This window comes from Myiozetetes cayanensis, unplaced genomic scaffold (assembly GCF_022539395.1).
Source record: "Myiozetetes cayanensis isolate MyiCay16 unplaced genomic scaffold, myiCay2020 scf4, whole genome shotgun sequence".
NCBI classification, from domain to species: domain Eukaryota; kingdom Metazoa; phylum Chordata; class Aves; order Passeriformes; family Tyrannidae; genus Myiozetetes; species Myiozetetes cayanensis.
In genome coordinates, this window is record NW_026087631.1 from 36,602,674 (window position 1) to 36,630,411 (window position 27,738).

At 38.6% G+C, this 27,738-nt stretch overlaps 1 protein-coding gene across 2 annotated transcripts; it reads left to right on the forward strand.

Moving 5' to 3' along the window:
- The first annotated feature begins 3,209 nt into the window (after nucleotides 1-3,209).
- Nucleotides 3,210-27,562, forward strand: UBQLN1 (ubiquilin 1). Of its 2 annotated transcripts, none has more exons than XM_050329738.1 (11): nucleotides 3,210-3,506; nucleotides 12,828-12,979; nucleotides 16,568-16,683; nucleotides 18,046-18,308; nucleotides 19,080-19,238; nucleotides 19,854-20,097; nucleotides 20,616-20,758; nucleotides 21,670-21,753; nucleotides 24,166-24,281; nucleotides 24,594-24,762; nucleotides 26,470-27,562. In XM_050329738.1, exons 1-11 carry the CDS (start codon nucleotides 3,351-3,353, stop codon nucleotides 26,623-26,625), a joined length of 1,758 nt encoding a protein of 585 aa, XP_050185695.1. In that variant the 5' UTR covers nucleotides 3,210-3,350; the 3' UTR covers nucleotides 26,626-27,562. The 2 variants fall into 2 exon arrangements, with proteins under 2 accessions (XP_050185695.1, XP_050185696.1); XM_050329739.1 differs by having other exon boundaries at nucleotides 26,473-27,562.
- The last annotated feature ends 176 nt before the right edge of the window (nucleotides 27,563-27,738 follow it).

Consider the following 27,738-nt stretch of genomic DNA (forward strand, 5'->3'; position numbering starts at 1 on the left):
AGGAGGGTAGACTTACATGTTGAAAGGTCCCTTCTGACCAAAACCATTCTACAATTCTAAGATTCTATTATCTGTATCCTGTTCACACCTACATGAGTTTCAGCTGCAAAATGTTGGCACTGACATGTACAAATACCATGGCTAAAGATCTTCCCTACCTGTTAGGTTTGGAGAGTGCCCTTTGTTGTTCTTCAGAGCTTGCCTAGTAATAAACAATTCCTTTTGTGCTAAAAAGACCAAGCTCAAATATTTCTTTTGTCCCATGTTAACTATGAATGCAATATGCTATAGAAATGCAGAATTGTTTGCGTAGCACGGAATGCAGTGTCAAATCCTGGGTCTTACTTATTTGGGGATATTTCTCAAAGTGGAACATTGCAGAAATACAAGTAGGAACTGGCTAACTAGAGACAGATTATAAAATCTCTGACCCAGGGAACAAGCAGAGAACACAGAAGTTGGAGGGAAGGAACCAGAGAAGAAACTAAGTAAGAAACAAAGCAAAACACCCATAGGTCTAAAACCTACTTTTTTCGTTGTTGTTGTTTTTTGTTTGTTTTCTGGTCAACTCTTTGAAAATAATTTCCAAATACCATATCTTCAGGATGGTACTAACACTACTTTTCAGAACTGTGAACCCTGTAATCACACAGCAAAGGGTGTGCATAATCTTATCCTGCGAGATAGAACACTACTGGGTGACATGAAGTAATCTGTTTTGTTATCAGCCTGATTCAATCTAAAACCTCTTTATTTGGGGAGGTGCAACTTTCCATTATCTGCTGTCCCACAGGAAATATTTTACCAAGAGTTACAAGACCAAGACTTATTTCTAATCAAATCATTGGTGCCCATAACTTTGAGATGTGACTTCTTTTCCAACATATTTGTATCTGCAAAAAATTTTGCATTAGGAAATCCAGAATAGCTATCTTTTCCCAGAATGTAATTAACCTGTTTCAAGATATCATTAAATTGCTAGATATTTAGAGAGAATAATTTGATTAATTGCTTCAGTTGTCTAACATCGAAAATCCAAAGGACTTCTGCTGCAGCAGAATTCAATTCCTTGTTGCATTGCAACTAATGTGGGAAAAGAACAAGTGTGACCAAGGAAAGGCTTAGCACTTAAATATGCCTGGAATAAGTTTCGTGTGAAATAAACAAAACCTCTACAATAGGCAAAATGTGGAATTGCCTTCAGCCAGTCTTTGGTATTCCTATTTTAAAAGTCTTGGCAAATCTTACATTCCTTTACTAAAAATGTTAGACGTCTGGAGCCTACCATGCCGTATTACACTTTTTTTAGTACCAGCTGAACAAATCTACTGAGAGCTTCCAAGAAGTCTACTTGAGTAGTCCAAGAGCAGACCAAACCAGAAAATCATATGATTCAGGCTACTGTTTAAGCAAAAAAGGACATTTGAGTCTAGAATTCAAAGCTACACATGTATTTTAAAACAAAACAGTAACAGACATCTTGAATTTCCTGAGAAGCAGGCATATTTGGGAAGAATACCTGACTTGGTGATACGAGGTTTGATTTGTGACTGAGGTTTTTTGGTGCAAATTTGAGGAAAATCTGATTTCCAGCTATGGACCACTTCTGTAGCAATACTTTTAAAGCAGTAAATGCTTAGTATTTATTGCCCTTTTGCTTCTGCCAAATAAATTAAAAGCATCAGGTGTTGATTTATTTCATTCATGTAGGTTCACAAACTGTGCCAAGTTAGTTTTCTTGAGTCTTCCAACACCAAGGCCCTCCAAGTCACGTCAGGTCCCTGTGACACCTCGCGCTGTTGTGTTACAGACCGGGACTCCTGCAAACCGCAGCTGTGCCGCAGGCACCTGCACTCCCAGCTCCTGGCTGGGAGACTCCTGGTGACCTTCCCTGTCCATTTACTGAAAATCCAAAGCACGTGCCCCCCACATCTGGCAGTAAATGCTAAGCTTCCCATGACTTGTGTCAGCGAGGGACTGTGCTGCCTGTGGGATGGGAGGGCCTGGCACAGCAAGGGAAGGGCGGCTGCAAGTGGGCGGTTTGTGTTGCTCAACAAAACCACCAGCAAAGGTATCGGCAAAGGCAGATTTACAGAAACACAGAATACTCTGAGCTGGAAAGGACCCACAAAGATTATTGAGTCCAACCCTTAGCCCTGCACAGGGCCATCCCCAAGAGTCACACCATGTGCCCAAGAGTATCAGCCAAACGCTTCTTGAACTCCATCAGGCTTAGTGCTGTGACCACTCCTCTGGGGAGCCTGTGCCAGTGCCCAACCACCCTCTGGGTGAAGAACCTTTCCCTAGTACCCAGGCTAAACCTCCGTGACACATTCCCTAGGGTTGTGTAAGAGTGAAAGTGTGGCAAAGTTTGTTGGCAAGGCTCATTCTACTACCTACTGGTACCACCTGATCATCACCAGAAGTGTACCACTAAAGTTAAGTTCCACACAGTTTAACCACCTTAACTAGGTCATTAAAGCACACAGATCAAAATGGGATCAAAATCTAAAATCACACAAATCACAGAGCAGTTAGGGTTGGAAGTGACCTCTGGAGATATCCAATTCAACTCCCGTGCCATGGTAGGGTCATGTAGAGCAGGTTACATAGGAATGTGTCTAGCTGGGTTTTGAATGTCTCCATACAGGCGGGATCCATTACTTCCTTGGGCACCTGTTCCAGTACTCTGCCACCCTAAAGGGAAAGAAGTTCTTCCTCGCGTTGAGGTGTAACTTCCTGCGTTTGCGTTTATGGCCGCTGCTCTCGTCCTATCGCTGGGCATCACCACAAATAGTCTGGCACCATCCTCTTGAGACCCGCCTTTGAGACATGTGAATGTACTGCTGACACTCCCTCTCAGTCTGCTCTTCTCCACACTGAACAGGCCCAGCTCCTGCAGCCTCTCCTCATGGGAGAGATGCTCCGGACTCTGGATCATCTCTGTGACCCCGCGGGACCCTCTCCAGTAGCTTTATCTCTGCTGTACGGAGGGCCCCAGGACGAGTCGTATCCCATAGGGCCGTGCCGGCGGAGCCCGGGATGGGGCTCGGGAACGCTGGGACGGCGCGCGGGCCACGCCCCGCCCCCATCACGCGGCTCAGGCCCCGCCCCCCGGGGTGTGCGCACGCGCGATGCCGGGGGCGCGAGGCACCGCCCCGTTCTAGTAACTTCCCCGTTGCGCTGCGTCATCACGGTGCGCGACGGCCGGGCCGTTTCCGGTGTGGGGGGCGCGGCGGCGGCGCTCGGCTGGAGCCGCCGGGAACTGCCGGGAACCGCTGGAACCTCTGGAACCGCTGGAACCTCGGCCAGGCCTGCCCTGTCCTGTCCAGCCCAGCCCAGCCCACGGCATGTCGGAGAGAGCCGAAGATCCCGCGGGGGCCCCGCCGGGCTCCCCCACTCGGGACGCCGCCGGTGCCGCCGAACCGCGGATCATCAAAGTCACGGTGAAGACTCCCAAGGAGAAGGAGGAGTTCGCCGTGTCCGAGACCAGCAGTATCCGGCAGGTGAGGGGCGGCGCGGGGCGGGAGCCCGTCCCGGTGACGAAGCATGTCCTGCGCGGTCGGGCCGCTCCGGCCGAGCCCACGGCCCATCCCGGCCCGGGAGAGGAGCGCTGCCCTCTCGGGCTCGCGGGGTACTGGAGAAACTCGTTTTCGCCCCCGTCCCCGGCCTTTCTCCTCACTGTTGTACAACAGAGGGTCTGTGATTTTATAGACTGGCCTGGGTTGGAAGGGGACCTTGAAGATCATGCAGTTCCAACCCCTCTGCCTTGGTCAGGGACACCTTCCACTAGACGAGGTTACTCAGAGCCCCATCCAACCTGGCCTTGAACACCCCAGGGATGGGGTGCCCACAGCTTCCCTGGGCAACGTGTTCCAGTGCCTCACCACCCTCACAGCAGAGAATTTCTTCCTGATACCTAATCTAAACCCACACTCCTTCAGTTTGAAGCTGTTCCCCCTTGTCCTGCCACTACATGCTCTGGTAAATAGCCTTGCTGTAAGTTCCTTTCAGGGACTCTAGGGCTGCAATTAGGTCACCCTGAAGCTTCTCTTTTCTCATTCTCTGAGTGTGAGTTGTTCTGTTCAGCTGACTCAGTCTGGCAGTAGTTGTCTCACTGGCTGACGAGCATGACTGTAGAAAGCATATGCAGTCACCAGCACCTCTGTAATTCCAGTGCTTCTTTTGGTCCAACACTGCCTTTAAAAACAGTAAATAGGCCTCTGTTTGGAGGAAGTAATGTCTTTGTACTCTGTAAAATTTGCAGTCTGCTGTACTTAAATGTGCTATTTTTGGGTAGGGTACTTAGCATGGTAGTGTTGTCAGATAACTGTAATAAGTTATTGCAGTTTGTGTGAAAGTCTCTGCCCCGTGGTGCCCCTGTCTCAACAGAAGTAGTAACACCTACTGGTTCATCATTACTGTTTCCTGCAAGTCTTCTGATTTCTTTTGAAGGTTTGCCATGCAAATATCGACTAGAACTTCATTTATTTAGATTAGAAAGCTACAAATCATAGAAAAGGTGTAATCAAAATATAAAAAGCAAGAATCTCCTGCTTGCAGAGGATGTAAGGATTGCTAAATTCAGAGCCTCCTGCATTTTCCTTAGGATTTCCCATTTTTCTCACTGCAATGTCTCTAAATATGGCAACTCTGTGTTACTCTACATTTTTTTTAGCGCACACCTCATCAAAAGAAGGTTGTATGTGGGAGAGTGCCATTAGTGTCTAGATACAGAACTTGAAATCATACCTTATGCATGAGCTGAAAGACACTGCCTGGCTATCAGAGCAGGATACAAAAGGTGAAGGCTCCCAAGTATCAAAGGTAGTGTTACCACCTTGGCTAACCTGTTAGCCTCTTGCTCCACCTAGTTGCTGCGAAGAGAGAAAATGCTGATATTTCTTTCAGGTTTTTTACCCTTTTTTTTTAGATTCAGGGTTTTTTTTCCTTGTTTGTTTGTTTGTTTTGTTTCGTTTTAACATCAACAAACATCAAGGCCTAAAAGTGTCCCAGACCTGAGTTTCGTTGAGATCTTCTCTCCAGCTGCCAGTGGGTTGGATCTGCTCTCGTCTTCACTGGTCTTTTGGCAGCTGCAGTATTGTGTGCTATCAGCTGCTCTCTCTGCAAGCTTAATCTAGGCATTTCTCCCGAAGGTTGAATGACTGTGTTTGCTTTTTAATGTTGTTCACTGCTTTCCCAGCAATATCAGTCTGAAAGGGGTGCTTTTCACTTCTCTGTTCTCCATAGATTTGTGAGCAGCATCAATGCAGTTTTTGTAAAAGTCTTTGCAGTTTGAGGGCTTTTGTTTTGTTTGGGTATTTCAAAAGAGAGATTCATAAGCTGAATCTAACCTAAGAATTGCATTTGTCCTGAAAAGCAGTTAGCCATTAGTTTGCATCCTTCAGGAATTATAAACAGATTTACTTAAGATGTGAATTTCAGAATATATTTGACTTCAACAAGTTTGTTTCAGATGTGAATGCTGGTGGAGCTACCAGGCTTTCAAGTAAGCAATTGTCTTAAACTGAAGTAATTGTACAACCAGCAAGAGCATGAATTTTTATGATAATCAGCCTTGCAAGTTTAGGGAGTTAATAGAGCACTCTACATCAACTGTCTTTGTTGTCCACAGATACTTTAGCTCTGAGTGTTGTCTCTCTTGGAACCACTGTTAAAAGATTAGATCTGCAGTTATGTCTTTGTCCCTGTGAAGTGAGATTGCACCAATGAGTTGGCCATTTGTGTGAAGTCCCAGGCAGTGTAACAACACTAAAAAATGCACTGTCCCCATAGTGTGACTAATGGTGGCTGTTTCTCTTAAACTGTAAAAATGAGCTTTTCATAGTAATAAGCGTCAACAGTAGATGTGATGTTTCTTGAGCCAGACTTGAAAATAGGTTAATCTCAAATACCAGACAAGTTGAACATCTGTCTAAATGCATCTAGAATCAGCATGTTGTTTGTATGGTTGAGATAGGTGGCCCAATAACTTGCAGCTTGTTTAGAAAAAAAAAAACAAAAACAAAAACAAAAAAACAACAACAACAACAAAACCCAAAAAAACCAAACAAAACAAAAAAAAACACAACAAAAAAACCCAAGTCACCCAGCAGAATAAACCTCATTCAGTTGTATATTTCTGTAGCTCATATTATGACTGTGAGTTGACTTGTTTATTTCTCTGCAATCATTTCAGAATATTGCCAGAACAATAACCTGGATTTTCTAGGAAAATGTTTTGGTTCATTGGGGCCAAATTTAAGGCCACACAAATCATATTTTATGTTGCTCCATTAATGTAAATCAGGCCTGCAATTTTTCTGTGAAGATTTTTTTTCCTATATTGGAAGACTTCAGCAAAATAGGGTTTGTTATTGCTGATCCTGTGTTGTGCAGCAGGAACAGTGAGTATGCAAGTTGGAATGGAAAGTAACCTTTAAGTACAAAGCCACTCTGGAGGTCAGTTGATTGCAAGTGTCTGCCTATTTTTCTTCGAACTTATTTGATTGTGCTGAGCACAGTTTGGCTCAGTATTAGGACAAGGACCAAATATTTGCTTTCTTGACTGGTTATGGTACTGATCTTGCTCAGTGTAAAGACTTCATGAGTACATGGTGGCTGAAAATGCATACCTATAAACCTGTTGACTTTAGCTAACCCTGACAGTATTGGTACTAGAGTATCAGCTCACTAAGACTGTCTCTTGTCCTGTTTTTTTTTTCTTTCCATTTATTTTCTGAGTTAATGGCAATACAATCTTTGATATTCTTGCCTAGGAGAGTTGACTTAATGTGTTTTGGCAAAGAAAAAGTGCACTCATGTTAGGAACAACTTATGCCTTCCTATCTTAGTGAACAGCTTGAGCTCTTTGAGTGGTGAGGTGTTGGAATCAGTTACATGGAAAACAGTTTTACCTTCATCATTTAGACTATTTACACAGAGTGAATTTTAGAAGAGTTAAAGCTTCCTGAGGCTTCAAGGTGCTCTTTTAATGCCCTGTGTTGACATTTGCAGTTTATTGTAACTGGTTCAGAATTACTGTCCACCAGTGCGAGTGGTGCATTCTGTGAACATTTCAACTCTGAAACAGAGTAACATGACTAGCTGTGTATTATTACCTTCTAGGCCAACAAAGAGTGGATATAGTAAATCTGCAGTAAAAATTTCAGAAGCTTGCAGTTCTTGCAGAGAATTGTTGTCAGTTCTTTGATTATATGCAAATTTCAGAGCAATGACCATCTGGAAAACTTAGTGAAAGTGAGTTTACTTCCACAGAAAACAGATTTGGTTCTTTTGAAGGTTTGGGTGGTTTTTTCCATTTTTTTATTTAACTGAAACATTTAATGGAATTTCTCTTCATTATGAAGTATAGTTTTCAGTAATAGCATATTTAACAGCTTGTAATATGGTTTTAAAACTAGGTGAACACAAATGTGCTTTCTGTACTAGAGTAAATTACAGATAAAAAGCCGGACTTACAGAATTATATATATATATATATAGTGTATATATAATTATATATACACAATGTATACATTGTGTAGAGACTCTGCTATTTGTTGAATAGAGATCTCATAAAGTTGTATACTTTAAGTCCAGCTCGTGGTTGATACTTTAAATTCAGAAATCGAAGGTTTCACGTTTGTGCCTAGCTCAGTTTAATTTCAATTCTCTTAACCTAATCCAATTCTGGTTTGTTGTTTTTCCGTAATCCAGGGATTACTGAATGGTACAAACAAAGGAGGTTGAAAATATATAGTGGAATCTGACTTGTTCTTCTTTTCCAGGACTGTGATTTAGCTTTCTCTTGACAGTCAAGGCACTAGAGTACATGAATCATTTAGCATTACGTTTTCAATCCTGTGGTGTCTAAGATGGTCTTTATGGAGTCTGCCTTGCAATATACTCTGAGTCATATTTCTTAAGATGTTTGGTTTTTTCTTCTCATTTTGGGAACTTGATTAAAATTGTTTTAGAGTGATGATAGGTGGCTATTTGATAGAACAAAAATCTTCAAAAGTAAATGTGTAATGACTTTCTGTACAGTTGGCTTAGTTAGATATAACTCAAAGGTATCAGTTATCCGACCATGGTGCTTAGCAAGTGTTTTCTGATAAATAATTGGCAGATACAGTAAAATAAGAAAACCTGTTTAAGTAATACTGTGAAGTGTCTTGTGTGTAGATACTCTTCTGCATAAAAGTAAGTTTAATATTCATATATTTCTTCTGATTTTTTTTTTAACTTTTTCCATGTCAGATAGGACCTACATTCCTCCTGTGAGTTTGTTTTGCTCAAATCCATCACCTTCAGTCAGCTGTATCACAGAGTTTTTAAAGATTGTCCTTTACACAGTTCAAAATTGCCAACAGCACAGAAAACTTCAATAAATAATTAGCTGTGGTAGAGGTGTCATGTTAAGATTTTTAGAGCAAGGCAACATTTCAACTTAATTACTATAAACCTTGGCTCTGTAAAAAGGTCACTGTCTAGGAGTAAAGTTAGGGCAAAATATTAAGAATTTGGAACATATGGTGACATGGTGTCCTGATTTTGACTGAGATAATTTTCTTAGTAGCTCATGTGGTGCTGTGTGTTTTGAATTAAGTGCGAGAATAATGTTAATAACACATCGACACCTTGGCTCTTCCTAAGTAGTGCTGTCATGGTTTAGGAATGGTTCTCCCCTGTTCAGTGCCCCCACCGAGACTCCAAACCACATGCTGCTCTCACTTGCTTCTCTGTTTTCTCCTCTCTTTCTCCATTGTGATGGATTGGAGAGGAGAATTGGAGGCAGAAAAGGTGAAGATCACAAGTTGAGATACAAACAATTTACTGGAAACATCAGTGAGATAAGAAAATTAATACTAACAGCAATAATACAGTTACAGAGGGTACAAGAAAAGGAACAATTCACATGGGAAAAAAAAGTACCCCAGTAATAGACAATACCAGATGGCTTCCTCCACCATATTTTCTCCACCAGAAGCATCCCCTGCTCCGCAGAAGAGAGTCCTTTTCCTCTGCTGCAGGCAATTACAGGAAGTGCTATAACCACCAGATTCTGGCAGTGCCTCCTCCTGGCTACTGCAAAAATGAACTCTGTTCTGGCCAGTCTTTAATCTAAATCAAGGAGCTGACAGTTTTGCTTTGCTGGTGAGCAGGAACACAAGAAACAGGGAGGGAGTAGATTGCCAGGTGCTTTTATGGGGAAGAGAAGTATAGCTAACCATTTTTCCTAAGTCAAAGCTTGGAGAAATGGAGTGGCTTGCTGAAGGATCCCTGGAAGGAACAGAACTGGCTAGAATATGAGTCCTGAGCCCTTTCCAATACTATGCACTGCTGCACTCTTCCCTTTATGTGCTGCTTATATCCTGTCATTTCAGATGTTCCAAGGTTGTGCCGAATGAAAGTGAAGCTGAGGAAGAGACCTAACTTTTCCATTGCATCTTGAGTAGGATTTTTATGTAAATATGTCTCAGCCAAAACTGGCTCATTAATCTCTGCAGTTTCATTATTGTGACTGGAAAGAAATCTGGTGTGCACTTGAATAATTCATGTATGTTGTTGTAGAGGTTGTTTTGTGGGTCCTGGTATGTTGGTGGTTGCAATTCTGTCTTACTGTAGTGTTGGTTTTGCATGGCAACCTACAGCTTCCTTGGGCTGGGGCACTGGAGGGGAAGCAGCTGATCTCCTCTCTCTTGTGTGCAGCAGTAGGACACAAGGAAGTGGAATGAGGTTGTGTGAGGTTCACATTGGACTTCAGGAAAGGATTCTTCGCTGAGAGGGTTGTCAGTCCCTGGAAGGGTCCTGGGAAGCGCTGGCACCAAGTGTATGGCACCAAGCCTGTCAAAGTTCAGGGAGCTTATGGACAGTGCTCTCAGTCATATGGTTTAGTTTTAGGTAGTCCTACAAAGAACAGGGAGTTGGACTTGATGATCCTTATAGTGCCCTTCCAATTTGAGATATTCTGTGATTCCATGAATATTGTTTATCTACTACAACATCAACTTTCTGATGAGAATTAAGTTGTGGACCTCACTGTCACATCATATTGTGGAAAACATGATAGTGAGTTTGGGTAAATGTCATTACTCTTTGATTTGTCACAGTATGGTAGTCTTTTATTCTTATGTATTAGCTTTATACCAAATTGTAATTATTTCTGCTGGTTTTATGTTGCTTTGCAATGTATATTAACAATAATTAACTAGAATAATACCAAGTAGAACGTAACTGCCTGAACAGTTGCTCAGCAAAAAAAGATGTGACATTCCACCCTTAAGGTGGAAGTGAGAAGTGAGCACTTGAGATTCGAGATTCGTAGATGCTTCCTTCCACTTAAAGAGTGAGATGTCACAGAAAGGAATGACAAAAGTCAGAGGCTCCACAAGATCTTGGGAAGTTTTATTTGTAAATTACACACCTTGGCATTGATATGTTACGTCAGTGACCCTACTATGAGCTCATTGCAGTCGGTTTTGAATAAGGGGTTAAGATGGAAAAGAAGAGAGAAGGAAAGAAAGAAAGGAAACAAGAAAATAAGAAAGAAAGAGAGAAAAAGAGACCAATCCTGGCTCCAGCACTGATCCAGCTGAGGGGGTGTCCAGAGTCCTGAGGGCACACATGTGCCTGGGCTTTGCGGGGATACCTTTTTACAGAAAGGCTTTCCTTGCCTCGGAGATAAGTTTCTCACTTTCTATGCAAATTTGTTGTCATGTGCAGTCCTTTCTTCTAGACCTTTCTGGAAATGGGTTGTAGGGCTTTGTGTGTCTTTGTTGGTCTTGGTTCACTCCACAGTCTGTGGCCACTTCTCAGCCTCATTCTTGCACTTGCGCTATACTGTGTTGTGCCTATCTCCAGGAGCTACAATAAGGATATTTGCCGTGGAAAAGTGCCCCTCTACCTCTACATGGCCCCATTCTCCAGTCACATCCTGTTCTTTCCAAAGGCATATTATTACCAAAAATCCTTGGTTGTTACCAGCAATTCTTGTCTCTTATTACCAACAGTCCTGGGTTGGCTCCACAGCCATCTGGCTATTGGTATTTGAGAAATGCACACCAGCCCTTCTGTGATTCTACAAAATGTTTAGACTTTATAACTATTAAATAAGTCAGCATGAATATTTTCCCACATGGATTTCTCACTTTTTCTTAAAACAGTAATTGGTTTTGAAAAGTCCGAAGGCTGGTGGGAATGACTGGATTAGAATTTAACCCTCAAGGAAAGATTAACCTTACTGGAATCCCTTATTTAAAAGGAAAGAACAATCTGTTTGTGTTGTCCACTGTGGAAAGGATGATAAAGAAATAGGATAGTGAAACACTGAAATAAGTTTCTTGGGAAAATGTTGCTGGGGACCTCAGAGAACAGACTAGATAAACATGATAGAAGTAATTCAGATAAGTAACCCACCTGGAAAAGGAATGGACTAAATGACTTTCTGGAATACTTATAAATCTAAATATTGCCAATATAAAGGCTGACTGAAAAGTGATTTTTTTTCAAGAACTGAAACTAACTCAGTGTAGACTTTTAACTAACCAAGGGCAACCTTCTGCACAAACACAGAGACTTTCACTGTATATTGTCTCTTGGACTCCTTCTCCTGTGCTATAAAATACTTCAACTAGAGACTCACTTTCAAAGCATAATACAGTGGTATTTTACTATTGTAGTTCTGCCTATTATAAAATGTAATTATTAATAACTAGTTGCAAGATTAGTATTATATTTTTCTATATGGAATGAGACTTCTGTAGGATGTTTGAGATGTTTTTTAAAATATGATGGTCAACTTAACTTTAAAATTTTAAACAGGGTGAACTTCTGAAAGACTTTCTAACTACCTTGAACTGTTTTAAAAATACTTAGCCTGCAGACTAGTCTTGTTGCATAAATTTATTTGGCATTCTTATAAGGAAGTTAGTCCTTAGCATTTTTCTTGGATATATTCCTTTTTAAGTTTTGTAAATTTTTTGTTTTTGATGAGAGTATTTTTCCAGAGAAGAATAAATTTCAATTAGAACTTGTTCAAAGAACTTGGTTATTATTGAGTAGAAAGGCAAGAAGGTATAGAGTGGTCTTCTGTGTTCAGTTGTTTCAATGAGGGTATAATTTCTTAGTGAACTGAAAAATGCAGCTATTCACCATGCCCTGGCCAGCAATTTATGCTGCATTTTATGTAGCTGCCTCATGTGTTGAATGAGGAAACAGAACCACCTAAGGTGTAACTTTTGCCTCTGTGGGAAGGAATGCTGGTTTTGACACATAGAAAGAAAGCAGCAAAAATATGTCCAAGAAAAAAGAATACTCATTGCCAGCAAAAGTCTAGACAGATTTATCCTGCTTGTGACATCGTATCCTCAGTCTTGCAGCAGTGGATGGTTTCAGTGGTGTGCATGTATGTGTATTAGTGTGTACTTGCTAGTATGTAATTATATACATACTTGACCATGCGCATACGTATGTCTGTGTTTAAGCAGTGTATATAATAGTGTGTATCTATTGACATGGATGTGTGCCTGATTGAACCTACAGTAGTCTTCAAGAGAAATCAGGTTTTTGTTGTCACTAGTTATATAACTAGTGATATAGATGTGAAGTTCTTCTCATGTCCTTTTTTTTTGTATGAAAAAGAAATATTTCCTATCTTTCTCTGAAAAAAAAAAGTTTAGAATACATAATAAAGTATTTCTTGTTTGTGCAGTGTAGGTGAAGTAATACAGCAAATGTAAAAAATATCTTGTTCATAAATTATTAAAAAAATTACAGTTCAATATTCAATTGCATAAATGTATAATACTAATTTTTTTGTTTAGTTCAAGGAAGAAATCTCTAAGCGTTTCAAGTCCCACACTGATCAGCTTGTGTTGATATTTGCTGGAAAAATTTTAAAAGATCAAGATACTTTGACTCAACATGGAATTCATGATGGACTCACTGTTCACCTGGTTATCAAAACACAAAACAGGTAAACCTTAATGATGAGTGGTCTTTTTTACCTGTAAAAAGACTGTGAATTCTTTATAGCTTTCTGTTGGGCAAACCTAGATTTTATTAAGTCACTTTAATCAGCTCCTTAGTTACAGCTGGTGCCTAATAACTGTCTGAAAGTACAGTGCTCTTTTCTTTGGTTTATCTTGTATTTTAATGAGATTCGGATTTTAAATACACATCTCCTGCTTTTTTTTTTTTTTTTTTTAACTTCTTGTGTTTAGTGCTGGCAGTGTTTTGGCTCCATAGTTCTTAGATGTTAGCTCTTATTCTCCATAGATTCATGTTGTTTAGGTTTTCTTTTCATGCATGAAAACTTTGAGAAAAGCTTTTTTCTCCTCTCTTGTCTGCCCCTCCACTCTCCTCTTTCCTTTCTTTCATCTGCAGTGAATTTTCTTTCCTTGTTTTTCTAACACAGTGAGTAAAGACTCACTGTTTTGGTAAAATGAGGAAAGAAAATTTTAGACAACTGCTTTAGTGCAATGAATTTCTCTGGCTGAACAGACTTTAGATTTGGGCTTTTTGAGTTATCTTTAGAGTGATGGTGAGAAAGTTGTATCAGTTGAGCTGTGTTATCTCCACTTCTTGTGAAGTGCCCAAAAATCATTTCAACAAGTAGAGGAATATATCCCTCAAATGTAGCTTGCTTAGTCAATAGGGTGTTCAGTATCTACACTGAAAGTGTTCTTACTCCTGTTCTACTTAGGTCTTTCCTGTTTATGGTGAGGGCCTCCTCTTACAGGAAAATGTCAGATGTTGAAGGAAAGAGGATGGAATATACAAGAGAACAGAAACAGAGAACAGAACAGCTTTCCCTTTCCAGGCCTTACCAAGTCACAAAAGCTTGCTAGTAACATTAGCATGAAATACAAACACTTGCTGAAATTAGTAGCATTAGCATTAAATGTAGGTGCCTTTTGAAACTGTTATCTTCAATTCCGTGTTCACATCCTGGAGGGATTACCTCTTCTGTCCTGGAGTCAAAACACTTGTTTGTACTGTCAGGGGTCTCCCTTTCCTGTCCTGTGCCCTCCTCTGCCTGAAATTTAGACTGATACAAGCCTCCATCCCAAACCTGTAGACAATATTAGTTAATACTGTAATTCTGTACCTTGTTTATCTGAACTACTATTCTACTGTTACCATTTTTTTGTTGCTTTTTTGAGTGTGTCAGAGAGGCTTCGTGAGTAGTGTTAGCAGGATGCTTTCGATTGTACAGTCTTCAGTGGGTTCAGAGGTTGGAGCTACAATAGCTATACACACTGAAATACCAGTGCCAGTCTCTGGTAACTTCTTGGACTTGGCCTCTGGGCGAGTTTGGGGAATTAGTGGTGTCCCTGGATATATCCTATAAGCATTACAATCCATCTCTTCACTCTCTCCTACTTTCTTGCATAATTTCAGAAGAGTGCATTACTATCATCTGCAGAGTGTTTTAATCATGTCTTGGACAAGGAAGTACAAACAAAAAACTACATGTGCCTATGCTGTCTTCAAATGAGGCATTAGTATTTTCACCCACTAGCTTTGCTTGAGTAAACTAAACATACACTCCTAAAACCTACTAGAGGGAAATGTCAGCACAATGAAAATCACCTCTGCAAAAGTATAACGTTATCCTGAAACATCTCAATATTCTACTTGCTGAAATACCTGAATTTTATTCTTGTCCTGAAACACAAGATCTAGACCATGCCAGTGTGACCTGGCAAGTGCTGATTTTTGGCCGTGAGTATCAAGATTGATTTGTTCCCAACCACTTTACACTCTGCCATTTACTTTTCTGTTGACTGTTGCAGTTACTGTTGCTGCCATATATCTGAATAGACAAGGGTTCTTTTCCAAAACTGGATCTGAAGATGATTTTTTCCCTTCTAAACAATATTAGGTGTGTAACTTTCAAATAGAATCCTCAAATATTCCAACCAATCCTTGTCGAAAAAGGTTATTTTTAACTGTGCTACATTTTCCAGAATGATACAGACTTTCATTGTAGTCTTGTAACCTGGCTTAGGCTGTGTCAGAGTAGCAGTGAGTGATTAGCAATGGGCAGTGAAGATGCACTGGGTATCTGAATAGAGTTCTTGGTCAACACCTGTAATTTGTTCACAAGTAACAGGAGGAATCATAATGGGAAAGTGGATATAAAAGATGATGTGCACTTTACAGGAGTCTCACTCAAAGACTTGAATCTGACAGGTTTGACACTCACTCAGACCACATTCTTCGGAGTGTATTTCAGTTTCTTCCAGTTTCCATGGAAGTATGAACTGCAAGCTTCAGTCTCATCTACTTTTCTGTCAAGTTTTTGAGAATTTTTGTGTTTGTTACATGAAGAGGTATAACTGCTTCTCAAAACAGTTTCTCAGTTGAAAGTACAAGTAGGATTATATTCTTAATATTTTTCTTTTGCTTATGCACAAGAAATGTATGTGTTTTTTAGACTAAAGAAAACCAAATATCTCTGGCAGGAGATTCACAGTCAAAATACAGTCTATAATCTTCCCCCTTCAAGTTACAGCTCCTTGGCCAATGGTAGTTATCCTGTGTTTGCAGTTGCTGTTAATGGAGTTAGAGAACTCTTAAAAAACCTCAGGAAGGCCTCTGCATCTGAGCCATCTTCCAAGCATGGATTTTTTTGGTATGATTGGGGTTTCTTTTCCTGAACTTTGCTTGAGTGGAGCAAGCTCAGAATTTTGTTATAGCAGAAAGATACTCCAAGATGAACTGACGTATGAAGTCTAGTGTCCTGTCAAATTTTGAGATCTGTGTGAGGTCTGAATCCATAGTTTTACAAGTTATTTTATGCTGTAGTACTGCAAATACAGGCATTTATGAGATTGATTGTTGAACCAGACTGAGAGCTGATTTGAATTTCAAACTAGCCTCTTTTCTTTTTGAACAGAGAGGTCAGGCTGGCTTTACTCTAGCTCAGTTCCTTGATCTCTTTTGCTACATGGCAACACCTGTGTTTATTCCTGCAGTAGGAAGGTGTGGTGAGTATATCATATGGGCAGCCTTTAGTGCCTGTGCTACATTATGCTGGCTTTAGCTTTATGTAACTACATTTTTAGCCTGTTCTTGAAGTCTTAAAGGTATTGAGTCTGATATGTAGTGAAATGAAACGTTAACTGAATTTCACATTTGATAAAACTTCCTATTAAAATGTGGTGTGAAACAAATACCACATTCAATTTTTAGGGCTTTATTTCTTTAAGGTGCACGCATGTAATTGGTAGTATTTGAGTGTAGTGGAAGAAGGCATGGATCCTTAAAGCAAGGTAAGGGCAGAGGAAATAATTCATTGACAGGCATCCCAGGTTAGGATGAGAAAGTGGTTATGAATGCAGTGGTACCCATCTGTTTTTTTAATATTTGAAACTACTGTTCTGAAAAATTACACGTCTGAGAAAGATTTGTTTTAGGAAGCTATCTACGGATAACTGGTTTTTGAGAAGGAATCAAAATGTAATTTAAGATTGTCAAGTATAATACTATTCCTACATTAAATAGCATTATTTAAAATAACTTTTTAAACTAACAGGTTTTAAAATTGCTTTTTTAGATCACAAGACCACCCAGCTCAACAGGCAAACACCACTGGGAATGCTGCTACCACATCAACATCAAGCACTAGTACTTCAACACCAGCTTCAACAAATAGTAATCCTTTTGGCATGGGTAAGAATTTTGGTTAGGTAGCATTGTGGGTGTCTTCTCTTGGATTCAGGTAATTGTCCCTGAAACTTTATTCTACTGTAGTCAGAACTTAAAAAAACCCTCCAAACACAGCAGCCAAAAAGCTGATTACAGGTATGTTTCTAGTTGGTTCTAGAAGGTCTCTGATGTGTAAGTTACCAGAGGAAAGTTGTTTCTTTTATCTTATACAGAATCACAGAATAGTTTGGGTTGGAAGGGACCTTTAAAGGTCATTTACTCCAATCCCCCTGTGACAAACAGGGGCATCTTTAACTAGATCAGTTGTTCAGAGCCCCATTCAACCTGACCTTCAATGTTTCCAGGGATGGGGCATCCACCTCCTTTCTGGGCAAACTGTGCCAGGGTTTCGCAACAAACTTCAGACTTGTACCTTTCACCTTCAGTAGTAAGGTGTTACTGATGTTATATTTTGGCACTATGGATAATGAAACTTCTTCCAGTATCCTTGTGTTCCTTAAACGTACATCCGAATTCCTGTTATCTGAGAACTGATGAAGTACTGAAGTTGGACGTGTAACACAAAGCACATATCTGCAATAGAAACAATAAAATTGCTGCTAATCTTACAATTAAGTATTTCTCAGGTTTCAAGTCTGATTGCGTTATGAGTCTTTGCTTTTATGAATAAAGAGGCTGCACTCTATTGACTTAAAATAATAACATATTTTCATAATTGCAGTCGGTTTTTTGTTTCATTCTCTTTCACCTTTTTTGCATTTGTAGGGTGGGGTAGAGGTAGATTGGAAAAGCCAACCCTAGTAAGGAATTGCTTGTTTAGGTTTAAATGGTTCCTCAGTCTGACTAGTACCTCAATTTTTTTATTTGGACTAAGCAAAGGACAGCAATTCAAAACATAATTAGCTCTTGGTGTATTGTTGCCAAGAGAAACTCTGCTTTTAATTACAGTAGGGAATATGACTCATATTGGAAGTTCTGTCTTGGTTTTAGTCTAACTAAGAGGAGACAGATAAATGATTTTTACAAATGCAGTTGGTAAGTGTTGCTGGTGGGAGTGAGACCTGGATCTAAAGCCCCAAAACTCAAACATTTCTTGTATCCTGGCTGTGGAAAATGAGAAAAAAAGCTATTAGAATTGTAGCAGGTTATATTTAAGATACAGTTCGTTGGATTTTTGTCATTTAAAGAAGCAAAACTCTTAGTGGGTAACTCCTTAACAGCCTTGCAAAGATGGGCCTTTCCATTCATTTTCATTATTTTGAAGTGTAGGATATGTTCAAGTTTTGTATTTAGAAAGGATCTGGATGTGTTTGGAAGTACACTAGAAACTGGAAGTTCAATTATCTTTTTTTCATCTTCTTAAAGGTGGCCTTGGAGGTTTGGCAGGTCTAAGTAGCCTGGGCTTAAATACTTCAAACTTTTCAGAGTTGCAAAGTCAGATGCAACGGCAACTTATGTCCAACCCAGAAATGATGGTTCAGATAATGGAAAATCCATTTGTTCAGAGCATGCTTTCAAATCCTGACCTGATGAGGCAGTTAATTATGGCTAACCCTCAAATGCAGCAACTGATACAGAGAAATCCAGAAATCAGTCACATGCTGAATAATCCAGATATAATGAGACAGGTATGTAGAAAGATCTGTTCATGACTTTTGATTATACTGTAACTATATACAACATAGCAGGAATTAAACATGCTTAGTGAAGTGGGTGAACGTTCTTGAAGTATTTAAGCTTACTGAAAATCCATAAAACATTGCCATAGACAACTAATGTTTATTTTTCTACTTTTTATTGTTCAGAATAGACTGATAATTCAGAAAACCTGCAGCAGTTTTCAAAGACATTGAAGATTGTGTAGTCATGTCTTCTGAGGCTAGAATTGGATGTGCCTCCACTTAAAACCTGTTGTCTAGCCAACGAATTTAACAAGAGTAATTCTCCAAAATACTGCATATTTTTATTTTATCTCACTTCTAAATGCTTTTAAAATTAGATGATACATAAGATATGTTGTGTTGCAGAATGTATCAAAACCCAACTAGATAAATAGATGCTTTTTAAATTGTGTGTATTTTCCTTTAAAGTTCATGCTATAGGTTGCCTGGTGTAATGGTGCTAGAAATGATAAGAATATATTGTGTGGAAAAGATGAAGGAAGAAAAGTGTAGTTCATTCAGGGGTTTTCTTTTGCTTAGACACTCTTTCACCCAGTCAGTTGTGGTAGAATGCTGGCTAAACACCGAATTGTGTTGACTCACACTTAAGCTTGATTCAGCTTTGATCATAATTTCAAACTGGGTTAGACTGGGATAACTAAGATACTGCTAAATGCTGACGTTTTCACTTTAGAACGGATTTCTTATTAATACAGATTAAACGTTCCACTTCTCTAGACACTAGAACTTGCTAGAAACCCTGCAATGATGCAGGAAATGATGCGAAACCAGGACCGGGCCTTGAGCAACCTTGAAAGTATACCAGGGGGATACAATGCCTTGCGACGCATGTACACAGATATTCAGGAGCCAATACTGAATGCAGCACAGGAACAGGTGAGAAAAGATTACAAATGACACCAAAAGTGAATATTTCTTTTTCGAAATAAAAGCTTGTAAGTAATGTAAATTTCCAAATGTGCACTTGCCAAAACATTTCTTGAAACTTGCAAGTTGTTATGTAGCCTTTTACTCTTGAGAGGGAAGAACTTTAAAAATCCTGTATTCTTGTTAGCCTGAAGAGGTATAGGTATTGCTTTGTGTGATTGAGAAGCTATTTTAAAGTTAATATATTTCTATATTACTTAATTTTTAATTCCTTTAATTATTTACCTTAAAATTTGGAGGTGCAGTAAAATCTTTTTGGGGGTGTGTTTAGTAACTTTAAACTGAAGATGAGAATAAAAGGCTTTCAATTTGGAAACCAGTATGCAAGATACCATCTTACTGTGATAAAAATACAGTGTAGTAGCAACCCTACTTACAAAAAGAAATGTGATTTAATTTTTTGGAGGTCCTAGTATCTCTCAGTGTTAGTGTCTTTTCACAGTATTTAACTTTAGTTACTGTAGAATCATGACTATAACTGATTAAGAGGTGTAAACATTTATCTTCATGATTCATTCGGAAAGGTAACTTGTCAATTATACGTTTGCTTTCCTTTCTCTATAGTTTGGAGGTAACCCATTTGCTTCTTTAGTGAGCAATGCATCAACAGGAGGAGACAGTCAGCCATCTCGTACAGAAAATAGAGATCCTCTGCCAAATCCCTGGGCTCCTCAGTCCAGCTCACGGACTTCCACAACAAATACCAGCACTAGTGGTGAGAGCAGTGGCAATAGTAATGCTGAAAATAGCACTTCTGGCACTACAGGACAGAGCTCAACTGGACCAAATTTGGGGCCTGGACTTGGAGGTGTGTTTTTTGCTACAATTGTATATATTTGCATGTACTTGGAAGCCTGCTGAAATGATTCTTTCATTAGAAAGAGAATTTTTGATTCAAAGTTTTTATTGCTATTTACTTTTGTAAATAGCATTTTACTAGTATAATTTACATTTTACTAGTATCAAAGTTCTCCATAGGAAAAAAATATGAAAATTAATTTAGGGCTATAACAGTGTTACTTAAACACTGTTTAAATTTAAGTTGTCTTAAAATAACAAAAGTAGGGAATCTTTAGATGAACTGTGTTTTTTTTTCTATTTCAAGGCAAATGTGAAAACAGCTAATAATGTGGATACTTAATGGGACTGCTTCTTGGATACAGCATCTGTCTTAGTTTCTGTGATAGATGTGTCTGTGTAAGCATAAGCACAGTAAGATATATTTCAGGGTCTAAAACACATAAAAAACAGGTGGTTGTATCCTGGTTTTAGGTAGTAAACATCTTGACTACCACCAGACTAAAGTGGCCTTTTACTTTTTTTAAGCTGGTATGTTCAACACACCAGGAATGCAGAGCTTATTGCAACAGATAACAGAAAACCCACAACTTATGCAGAATATGTTGTCTGCACCCTACATGAGAAGCATGATGCAATCATTAAGCCAGAATCCTGATCTTGCAGTACAGGTAAATTGCATTTGGTGTAGTGATGTATTTATTGTGTGTGTTGCAGTAAAAAAAAACCCAAAACATAAAAACCAAATAGCCCTACAGCTGTGTGTAGTGGATGACCCTGTTTTTAATGTTAATCTCTAACTCACTGAAATTATTACCTACTTGCACTTAACAATTTGTCACAGGGGGTTTCTTCACCTTGTAGTTGGGCATCATGTCTGACATGCTTCTAAAATAACTTGTTAGGGCTATGTATGTCTTGTCAGGGCTATGTATGTTTTGTATAACCCTGAACTTGTGACCCAGCGTAAGAAACAGACAGAACAAATGCTTTGGTAAATTAAGGTGGATCTATTGGTAAATAAATACCCCCACTAACTTGGGAGAAGTGAAGGGAGGGGACTTGGTGCCATATCTAGGTATTACACTGTTTTGAACTTCACTTTTGTGACCTGTGCTCCCTCTAAAAATGCAGATGCTGTTTTATGAATGGTATTGTAGAAGTGCTTTCAAATTTTAAAATTAAAGCAGTAATATCAGAAGTCAAATCCTGAGCTGAGATTGAAAAAACATTATCTTTTCTATATTAAATACTACTTGGAAATATCCTTGACTTCAAGTAATGTTTACAAGGAGCTATTACTTAGATCTATAGTTAAGGCTGAGCAGAAAAGGATTTTCTTGTAATAATTGGCAAGCCTACCTCATGGAAATTCATTCACTTAAAGATAAAAAACCCCAACCAAGCAACACCAAAGTAAAGCAAAACACCTCCAAAAAGTTTTGGCCAAAGGAGGAGTAGATGATTATTATTCATGAATATGAAGTTATTTTCACTGACTATTACCACGACAGTAGTTGTTGTAAAGTCTTCTGTGGATTTTACTGCTTGATCTATGAAGTTAAATATTTTTGTCTTATAGATGATGTTGAATAATCCTTTATTTGTTGGAAATCCTCAACTTCAGGAACAAATGAGACAACAACTTCCAACTTTCCTTCAACAAGTAAGATGAGATACTAGCTGTTAGTAAATGTCTACAAGTCAGTGAGCAATATTTTTAGTAAACTGGTGCCTGTCTTGGTTTTGGCTAATAGCTAGTTTCTGCAGTATATTCTTATTAGCTTTAGAAACTAAGTCATATTGTCCCTTAATAATATTCTTGCTTAATGTATCCATCCCTTTCAAAAAACTGAATGTTGTCTGTGATTAGATAGAACAACCACTTAGATTTGCTCTTGCTTCTTTGCTTAGAAGGAATAATTGTTCTTGCTGCACACCAGCCAGTTCTTACAAAACACTTGTTTGTAACAAGATTTGTTTCACAAATTAAAAGAATTAGTACTTCTCCCACTATTAGGTAAAGTTTCACTATGCTTTTCTTACTTCTTCAAACCTGCCTTATGTATTTGGAAAAGAGATCTTTCAGCATGCCTTGAAAGACCAAAGTCATTAGCTGACTCGAAAGAAGTGGTTTCTGACGTTTTTTGCCTGTAAAGATTGTCTTCTCCTCAACATTGTGCTTGCAGCCCAGGTATCTGCTCGGTACTAGTTGACACAGTGTGTAGTAGCACTGTGTTCCATAAATGGGAGCAAGCATGATTTTTTTAGGAATCAAAATCCACTGCATGAATTCCATCATTAGGCAGTCCTCACAAATCAGCGTAAATGTGCACTGTCAAGATCTGACTGCACACAGGAGGTTCTATAAGTAAAATAATTAGCACATACTTGAATTCTAGTAGCAAGTTCACTGTTTAGAAGATACCATTTATATTGTTTCAACCACATAAAGGGTTGTGTTTTACAATGCCACTGCTTTGTAATGATTCAGTAGTATCTGAGGAGCTAGTACCACACGTATGTTTTGAAATATGTGAATAAGTGGTAATTAATGAATGCACAGTAAGAATAATTTCTGTTTCCTCCGGATATCTCCTGTCAGTATTACTGTGGAGTTTATAAGCTAGTTCTTTGTTGTATTCACTGTGTAAGGTCGGGTGATCAACAACAGTAGCAGGTGAGGTAAATTCAAGAAATACCTGGGTATTTTCAGAATGGTGATAATATTGCAACTTGTACTTCTTTGCTTATCTACTGGTGTTTTTATTATGGGGTTGGGACACAGAAACCATGGAATCTGTATAATGGAAGGCATCTTTTGCAATGAAGGGCAATTGCCCAGCAGAACTAGGAAAGAATTGCTGCTACTGGAATTAGTAATATTAATAGATAAGATCCAGGCCACCTAAGTGCTCTGAGAATAGTTGTGCCACCATTTCTGTAAGACAGCTTCAAATATCAGACAGTAAAGTAGTTGCAGCTGTTTTCATTGGAGAACCCAAAATCATTTCCTCTTTAAAATTTGAGTAACCTTTGCTATCTGTATATTTAGTTATTCTTTAACTTTTAGCTATCAGGAAGATAAAAATCCAGGAGATGAATGGAGAGTAGTAACTTGTGTACTGAAGTCTCCTTAGGCATCCATATTCCAGAGCAGAGTTCTTCATGTCCTATTCTCCAATTCTGCTCTGCACCAGAGGAAGCTTAAGCTGTGATTTCTACATGAATCAAAAGGGGTTTTTCAGCAAAAATAATTTGGTCTAGTTGCCAGGGGAAGGGTGCTAAGATTATAAGCTTGCCTGCTATTTGAAGTACGTCTGGCTACCAAAACTATGTCATTTGTAACTGAAACTTATTTTTCAATCATCTATTTGTTAGAATAGCAGAAGTAAGTTTAAGCCACTAGTTTTGGTTTTGTATCTAAAATAGTCAGGTTTTTGGATGCTTCAGTTCAGAAATGAAAAGGATTTGCCTTTTAAATCGTTAGTGGATATGAAAGCAAATTTTTAATTGAGGTCACAGTAGAGTGAGAATCCTTGAATGTTGTACGTTTCCTTGCTTGTATTTTTGCAGTGTATTTGTTTACATTTCAGGCTGTGAAGGCACTGCATGTGAGAAGATGAGTACAAATAGTCATGACGAAACTGCTGTGATCTGAAATTAGCTAGGAAGAAGAAATGCAGTAGTTTTTCTTTGATATCTACTGGGCAAGTTTCATCACATTGAGCGTTGTTGCTTACCAGTAGTATGATAATTGATAATAGGATACCAATTCTAGAATAATGTTGTACTAATACAGACCTATGGCTTTGAAAGATTGAGGTCTGTAATGAAAAATACTACTCCTTGTGTACTTCTCATGTGAAAGGCTTTGTCCACATCTAGAGAGTTCATTGATTACTTTCTATGAAAGTTTTCTCACAGAAGAAAAGATAACTAAAGGATTTCCTATAAATATTGAACTACATAATTGAAAAACAAGTTCTGAAATTGTGTCAGATTCTACAAGAGATCTAACAAAAAAACTTAATTTGGAACATCTGCATATGATTAAGATTTTCTCTCCTTTTCTTAGATGCAGAATCCTGACACATTATCAGCTATGTCAAACCCTAGAGCAATGCAGGCTCTGCTACAGATTCAGCAGGGCTTGCAGACATTAGCAACAGAAGCACCGGGCCTTATACCAGGGTAAGAATTGATTTAGACAGGAACTTTGGCCTTGTATTGTTCATTCTTTTTACATTTAGAGATTTATTAAGTTTTTATTAAACACTCCTCTTCCTGCCTCTTTTTAGTTTAACTACACTGTTCTGGAATCTCTCACATTTTTGCCTGCTGTGTACTTCTAAACAGTGATAACTCTGGTCTTTCTCTTGGTACTTTATTTAAGTTGCCATCCCCTCTTTGACAGAATTTGTACATAGTAATTAAAAAAATGAGAAGAGACAAGCTAGTATTTATTATTCAAGTGGTGTATTTCTTTTTCTGTAATTTATACAGATTCAATCCTGGTTTAGGTGGATTGGGGAGCAGTGGAGCTCCTGCAGAGTCCACTGTACCTAGTTCTGCTTCAACTGAAAATACAAGTCCAGCTTCAGGAACTTCTGAACCTGGTCACCAGCAATTTGTCCACCAGATGTTGCAGGCACTTGCTGGTGCAAATGCTCAGGTAAAGTACATCACCGTATTCTAGATGTTTTGACTTTTTACTTTGTTGGGGTAAAAAGTATCCAGGTATCAACCTCCTGGAAAGAAGGCTGATAATTGAAGGCAGGGTCTCCTGGATGCTTCTGGTCAACGGGCAGTAGAGGAGGCTTAAAAATGCTGTTGCAGCTATGCAAGGAAATGCTGAAAAAACACCAAATCTGACTAAAAGTGTCGATTGATTTTTATATACTCATCTTCATTCCCTGGAGTTTCAGAAGTGCTTGTATAGATTGAGACAGATCGAGGTGATAAGATTCACTGATAAGTGTAGTGTGAATTCAGGCAAGAGTAAAGCTTGAGCATATTTACCTGTGTGCTCTTTGCCTGTATTGCTGTTACTCTTTAGCTGTAACTATATCTCTGTCCCCCTCTTTGGAATAGCCACTCTCCCTATTTGCAGCCTGAATTTGTACACTAATATCCTGAGTTCCAGATTGCAGTGCATTTTGTTAACATACTGAGTGGGAGTAAAGGTTTCCAGAGAGCTCCAGAAGTCAAGCAGAGGTAGCAACTTCCAGTAATAGTAGAATGGTGAGCATGCTGTTAACTTTCAGGAATGTTGTGTGAAACAACACCCTTATGCTGTGGTACCTACCGTGTACAATGGCAGGCTCTTGGTGGAAAGGGCAGTGCTGCTTTTCCCTCCTTGATTGCCATGGAGTGAGTTAGTTCAGCTTTGCTGATCTGACAGATTTTTTTCCTCTTTGTTATCTAACCACTTGAAAGCATTCATGAGTGTTACTGTAGCAAACCATATTCTTACATGTTTTCACTTATGCTGTCAAATCTTACCCTACTGGGTCAACATTTTCTTCAGTTTTGTTTGAGGAAAGCAAGCTGGGGGGCAGTTCTTAAATTTCAGGTTACATCTTCTTTGTATTGGTTTGTAACCATATGCAGATTTTAAATACAGGTGGTAATTTCTTGATGTGTGAAACTGCTGAATTAGAACAACAGGAAAATTAGCAGTAGCTGCACAAGTTTTGTGTACCTATCTAAATTGGCTTCCCAGCATTTTATTTTCCTGTTATTGTTCTGATTAAAAGAATGCCTCTGAAGGTCATATCATTGAAATAATGCAGATTTTTGCCATGAGTTTGTGTAAGCAGAATTTTTCTATAAAGCACAGTTGTCAGTTTGCCTTAGGCTCAAGCTTTCTAACAATTAAGGTTTTGGTAATTTTAATCAACAAATACTTGGAGTGTTACAAAAGAGGTGATTTCTATGTCAAGGAAAAATAAGGCCTGTCATTATTACTGACAGGTCAATATTGCTGACAGCAACATTATAGTCTTTGCTGTTCCGCATTGCTATGTTGAACTCTGTTTAATTTTTAAAAAAATATGTATATGCATATCTTTAAGAAATGGATCATGGGACATAAATTTACCCAATTTAATTTTAAGCCTCTTTTATCAAACAGTCAGTTTTTCCTGCAGTTATTTGGGAATGTTACATAAGTGTAGTTACTCTTTAGATTTGAAGGTGCTGACTTGTTAAAAAAATTATTCAATTGTTAATTGAATTTGTCAGTATGTATTTTTTGGAACTTGAAAAAGGTGTAGTCAAAAGTTAGGAAAGACAAAGCAGTGCAGAACCAAACTGTGTTTAATTTCTGTATTTTGCTATATGCCTATTACATTTTTATAGTTGGAAATTTTGTTCTTAGCAGTTACAAAACCCAGAAGTTCGATTTCAGCAACAACTGGAACAGCTGAGTGCAATGGGCTTTCTGAACCGTGAAGCAAATTTACAAGCACTAATAGCAACAGGAGGAGACATCAATGCAGCTATTGAAAGGCTGCTTGGCTCTCAGCCTTCATAGCAGTGTTTCTTTTAACTTTAAAAAATGTAATTTATTTTTGATAACAGCTCTTAAATCTTTCAAATTGCTTTATTTCATTCTGACTCTTGGGATTGTCTTGTTACAACTGAAACCAGCCTGATGCATTTGAAGGTGGAATGCAGTAGTTTTCTTCAAACAGTGGGAATCAATGCATCTTCACCTTCTTGAATGCATCAGTTCTTTTGTTCTGCATTATTTGTGATTTTTTTGAAACAATATCAGCTTTCACAGTTGGATGAACAAGTTTTGTCTGACCTACAAATGGCCAATGTATTTACTACCTAAACAGTATCCTTCAGTAGTAATTTATGTAGATTACAAATTAATAAAAAGGAAACAAAGTAATTGAAGCTGTGGGTACCAATACTGCTTACTGTGATTTTGGCATGTTGTTTTTCTTGACTAGCAAAATGCTGGAAGATTTATACCACTTGAGTAATGTACCATCTTTTGCTTTAATTTGTATAAACACAATATATACAATGCAGACAGCTCATTTCTAGAGATTTACACATTACAATAGAATGAGATTGTAAGTAATGGGAAAAAAATAAAAACCAACAAAACCCCCACAAACACCAAAAAAGAACACAGGAAAAAAAGTCATAAGACTTGGATTTGGTGTAGAATCTTCCAGGACCTTTGGTAACTATTTCAGAAAAAAATGCTTAAGCAAGTTCAGTTAAGATATACTAGAATTACTGTTCTGGTTGTCTCTTTACAGTTAACTGTACAGAAATTTGCATTATAACATTATCTCAGTATTCACAAAGATTAACTGTAAATTACTTTTGTCATTGTGCAAATTAAAGGGGGCAGGGCCTTGTGCTCTGGAATTGCTTCTAAGGCTTTTTGGCTTGTTCCACTGAGATTCTAACATATTCTGATTTGTAATTAAAGACATTATTTTCATTCATGGTCGTATGATACTCTATTTACTTTTAACCAGCAAGTAAAAATACTGTATAGCTTTTGAGTTTCTATTGGTAGTTACTTCTCTTGTGCACAGGTAATAAATGAATTAAAAAAAATCTTTAAGCATCTTGTCTCAGTGTGTTTGTAGTTGATCCGTTCTCCAGGCTTTAGGGTGAC